Source organism: Vollenhovia emeryi, unplaced genomic scaffold, assembly GCF_000949405.1.
Source record: "Vollenhovia emeryi isolate VEMERY1.0 unplaced genomic scaffold, V.emery_V1.0 DF941650.1, whole genome shotgun sequence".
Taxonomy (NCBI): domain Eukaryota; kingdom Metazoa; phylum Arthropoda; class Insecta; order Hymenoptera; family Formicidae; genus Vollenhovia; species Vollenhovia emeryi.
Window position 1 is genome coordinate 1 of NW_011964716.1, and position 4861 is coordinate 4861.

At 42.6% G+C, this 4861-nt stretch overlaps 2 protein-coding genes across 2 annotated transcripts; both read left to right on the plus strand.

Moving 5' to 3' along the window:
• The first annotated feature begins 28 nt into the window (after positions 1 to 28).
• Positions 29 to 3887, plus strand: LOC105570876. Its single transcript, XM_012028328.1, has 2 exons — positions 29 to 2010; positions 3822 to 3887. Exon 1 carries the CDS (start codon positions 782 to 784, stop codon positions 2006 to 2008), a length of 1227 nt encoding a protein of 408 aa, XP_011883718.1. The 5' UTR covers positions 29 to 781; the 3' UTR covers positions 2009 to 2010; positions 3822 to 3887.
• On the plus strand, positions 2401 to 4835 carry LOC105570877. The gene is made up of 2 exons (XM_012028329.1): positions 2401 to 3735; positions 3822 to 4835. Exons 1-2 carry the CDS (start codon positions 2401 to 2403, stop codon positions 4833 to 4835), a joined length of 2349 nt encoding a protein of 782 aa, XP_011883719.1.
• Positions 4836 to 4861: the final 26 nt, after the last annotated feature.

The following is a 4861-nucleotide window of genomic DNA, read 5'->3' on the forward strand; positions in this document are numbered from 1 at the left end:
GTATTGCGCGCCTCTTCCTCAAGATCAGTATGTAGTGCCTCCACTATGCACCGATGTCGCCACAATCTTTTCAGTATAAGTTTTTCTTTCCGGTCCGTGTGTAAGGTGTTCCGGAATTCATTCTTCTTCTTTGTGCCGATCACGTCACACGTTCTGGTTAGAAAGCACAAAATGGGAAAAAGAAGACACAGACATCGCTCATCGGACGATGAGAGCCGAAAGGAGTTACAGAAGCGAGTAAAATGGCTGGAAGAACAGATTCTACAGCAGGAAAAAGAAAATAGGCGCAGTAAGTATACAAGGTTATGGCTAGGAAGGATCGACCAAGCCTAGTCCATATTTTTTGGACGGCCATAACGATACGCATATCGTAGAAACAAGGAAAAGGGGATGGTTTTGTTGGTCCAACCAATAAACCATAAAAGTTACGCATTATCGTTGTCCAACATCGGATGATGCGTAACCCCGCAATCGATCTCGTACGTAACTCATCTCGCAGCCGTCCAACGGTTGCGAGAGACAAACGCCATACTCAATAACGTACGTGGCTCATCTCGCGATCGTCCAACGATTGCGAGAAACAAACGCAGAATAAACAATGCAATGAGCAATAAATGCGTGCCATCGACGTCCAACATCGGATGGTGCATAACCCCGTACTCAATCCTGTACGGGGCTAACCTCGCGTCCGTCCAACGATCGCGGGAACCAAACACCGTATTCAGTCCCGTACAGGGCTAACCTCGCAATCGTCCAACGATAGCGAGAGACGAACGGAATAATGCAATGGCCCACGCTGTGGTACAACCGACGCGAAACACACACACACAAAAAAAAGAAGCCTTTTAGTTTCGCTTTATTTGATCCTTTTCTTTTTACCATAACAGGTTATAGACGACACAACTCGAGAGGATCATCGTCACCGGACAGATCGCGTAGTCGATCCCGCAGGAGAGACTACTACGATTGTGACCGTTATAAGGGACCTCATACATATCAGTACGGCGATAATCACGATCAGGAAGATCGAGATAAAGATGGACATTACAGTGACAACTCTTGCTCGCCTGAATCCTTAAGTCAAGATACGCAACCAGAGGTACAAACGGTCACGGAGACATCGGGAGATAAGGAGAATATCCCGGCAAATACACTGGACATCGGTGAAAAACTCGCAGGCGGTACAAAACCCCCGGCAGAGGTTATATCGGAGGAAGTTCAAGAGGTTGAGCTAGAAGCCGACGTCTTGGAAATAATTGGAGAACGTTTCAAACCCGATAGAGTATTGGCACCGGCCATACATAGCCAGCTGGTGGAAATTTGGGGCGAAATCATCGAAAAAGGGTTGCCGACTGAAGAACGAAAAGCATCCTTAAAAAAGTTTCCACCTCCAAAGAATTGCGTTTTAATGGATCCACCAAAATTAAATTTAGAGGTTAAGGCAGTATTGGACAGTACTATCCAAAAGAGAGACGAACGAATTGTTGAAAAACAAGAGAAGATCGCTGCTTCACTCGCCGGTGTCGGAAAAATCATAGAACTTTTGTTGAAATCGAATCCCGCCAACAAGAAGGAATATCTGGAACCTCTTATCGGCGTCGCAAGATTGCTGGCTGATCTACAACACGATGAAACTTCTATTCGGAGGAGTTTAATTCTGAAAAACATCAAAGCACCTTTCAAAGATACGCTGAAGGATTTGTTACCTGACGAGTGGCTATTCGGGAAGGATCTGAGCGAGAAAATCAAGGCGGCAAAAGTTCTACAGCAATCAACGAAGGATTTAAAACTGTCGTTTAAACGATCGACTGACCAAGGAAAAAATTCAAAAAACTCGAAAGGCCCGCCTCACCAAGGACAATACAAATCGAACACCTATCCGAAGGGGGGCGGGTACAGGCAGAATTACAGTCGACGCAATACTTGCAGTCGGAGCAACAAGTCCACTCCTCGGGGAAAGAGCCATTACCAGAAACAGGAACAGACAGATGCGAAGAAGAGCAATTAAACGTAGGTAAATTTGCTGGTAGGTTAGCTCACTTTAGGCATATCTGGTCTGAGATAACCCCCGATGAGACCATACTGAACTGGATTGTAGGATATACTATACCCTTTACATCTGACGTATACCAACGAGCCCCACCTACCGAACCTCATTGGTCAGATCAGGAAAGATGTTTAATCCAAGAGCAAATCGAGGCATTGTTAGAAAAAGGCGCGATACAAGGTTGTAAGCCTGAATCGAAACAATTTATTTCGAAAATTTTTCTTGTAGCGAAACCTGACGGATCACATCGGTTTATCCTTAATTTAAAACACTTAAATGAGTTCATAAAAACCGAACATTTTAAGCTAGAAGATGGAAAAGCAGTAAGGCAGATTTTGTCTCGCGGTTGCTTCATGGCGTCTATCGATTTGAAGGATGCGTACTATTTAATCCCAATTGCAAAGTCGGATAGAAAGTTCTTACGATTCATCTTTGAGGGAAAATTGTACGAATTTACCTGTTTGCCCTTTGGGCTCAACATAGCCCCCTATACGTTTACGAAATTATTAAAACCGATCGTTAGTTATCTTAGAGAGCGCGGACAATTGTCAGTAGTATACTTGGACGATTTACTGTTATTAGGGAACTCGTATGATGAATGTTCGAAAAATGTTCAAGTAACTAAGCAACTATTCGAGAGGTTAGGATTTATCATTAATGACAAGAAAAGTCAGACAATTCCCTCTACAAGATGTAGATTTCTCGGATTTATTTACGATTCTACAACGATGAGTATTGAGCTTCCAGAGGAAAAGATAGAAAAGATTGCAAGTAAGATTGAGAAATTTAGTAAAATGAGCCACTGTACCATCCGCGAATTCGCAGGATTGATAGGCACTCTAGGTTCAAGTTGCACGGCATTAAAATATGGCTGGGTCTATATGAAAAATTTTGAGAGAGCGGAGTTCTTAGCAATCAGGCTGAATAACGGAAATTTTGAAGCACGTATGTCACTCGGTGATGACTTGCAAACAGATTTTGAGTGGTGGAAAACAAACATTAAAAAAGCCATACATTCGATTAAACAGTTCAGAGCAGTTCTAGAAATTTTTTCAGATGCATCGCGTTCAGGTTGGGGGGCATATTGCAAGGGTAACCGAACACACGGCCATTGGAACCAAGATGAACAAGACTATCACATTAACTATTTAGAGTTATTGTCGGCCTTATTTGCATTGAAATGTTTTGCGAAAGATTTGAGGAACTGTGATGTATTATTACGAATCGATAACACTACCGCTATAGCTTATATAAACAAGATGGGCGGTATTCAGTTCCCAGTATTGAGCAAATTAGCAAGAGAGATTTGGAAATGGTGCGAAGAAAGAAACATTTGGATCTTTGCATCTTACATTTCATCTCGAGACAATGCTGAAGCTGATTTTGAATCTAGACGTCTGGAGCCGGAGACGGAATTTGCCTTGTCACGCTTAGCTTTCCAAAATATAGAGGATAAGTTCGGCAAGCCCGAGATAGATTTATTCGCAACAAGGATAAACGCTAAATGTAAACGTTACGTTTCTTGGTCAAGAGACCCGGGCTCAATCGCGGTTGATGCATTTACGATAGATTGGAGTCGGGATTTCTTTTATGCCTTTCCACCATTCGCGATAATCTTGCGGGTTTTACGAAAAATTAAAGATGATGGCGCTAGAGGTATAGTGGTAGTACCGTTTTGGCCGGCTCAAGTTTGGTTTCCTGTCTTCACCGCCATGCTAGATAGCGAACTAATTTATTTTAAGCCGCATTTAAACCTGTTACGTTCTCTAAATAGGCAGCCACATCCAATTTGGAGGAAGATTACCCTGGTTGCGGGGGTGCTGTCTGCAAAGCATTAAAAAAGAGAAATGTTCCCGAGGAAGCGCTTACCATCATGTTGTCATCGCTGTCGGAGACATCGCTGAAACAATACGATAGCTGTTTAAAGAAGTGGTGGTCCTTTTGTCGTCGAAACACCATAGATCCATACGAGGGCGACACATCACAAGTAATAAAATTCTTGACTACAGAATTCAAGAAAGGAGCTTCTCATGGTACGCTAAATAGCTGCCGGTCAGCGATAGCTCTATTGCTCGGACCAGGGTTAGGAGAAGATCCTCAAGTACGGAGACTGTTTAAAGGCATTGCGAAACTTCGACCGGGAATGCCAAAATACGAGTCGACATGGGACCCAAGAATCGTTTTGAACCACCTTTCACATTGGACGCCAAATAATATAATTACATTGGAGAGGCTCACGCTTAAACTGGTAACATTGTTAGCCTTAATCACAGCACAACGCATGCAAACACTCGCGTTGATTGACATCAGAAATATAAAAAGATCCACGAGTTTGATCGAGATTAAGATTCCAGACAGGTTAAAAACGTCAAAGATAAATAAAACGCAGCCAATCTTGAATATCCCCTTTTATGAGGAAAACACTAGCGTCTGCGTAGCATCGACGCTAGAAATGTATTTAAACAGGACAAAGGAGTTGCGAGGGACAGAAACTCGGCTATTTATAGCACTTAAGAAACCTCATAAAGGTGTATCCAGCCAAACCTTGAGTAAATGGATAAAAAAGGCCCTTAAGGAAAGCGGGGTGGATACAGAGATGTTTAATGCGTACAGTACTCGTCATGCGTCAACTTCCACAGCAAAAAGAAGTGGAATTAACATAGACACAATTAAAAGAGCCGCAGGATGGACAGAGAAATCTGGTACTTTTGCCAGATTTTACGATAGGAATATTATGGTAGATAAAGGATCTTATGCAAAGGCCATCCTAGCTAGAGTCACTAAATAATGTTTTCTATAATTACTCATAATTAA

What these genes read in the sequence shown, in the direction of transcription:
- LOC105570876 (XM_012028328.1), top strand. Translation starts at nt 782, where the DNA reads ATGCAATGGCCCACGCTGTGGTACAACCGACGCGAAACACACACACAC.
- LOC105570877 (XM_012028329.1), top strand. Translation starts at nt 2,401, where the DNA reads ATGGCGTCTATCGATTTGAAGGATGCGTACTATTTAATCCCAATTGCA. An exon ending in TACCGTTTTGGCCGGCTCAA is followed by an intron (nt 3,736 to 3,821) that starts GTTTGGTTTCCT and finishes TTCTCTAAATAG; the next exon opens with GCAGCCACATCCAATTTGGA.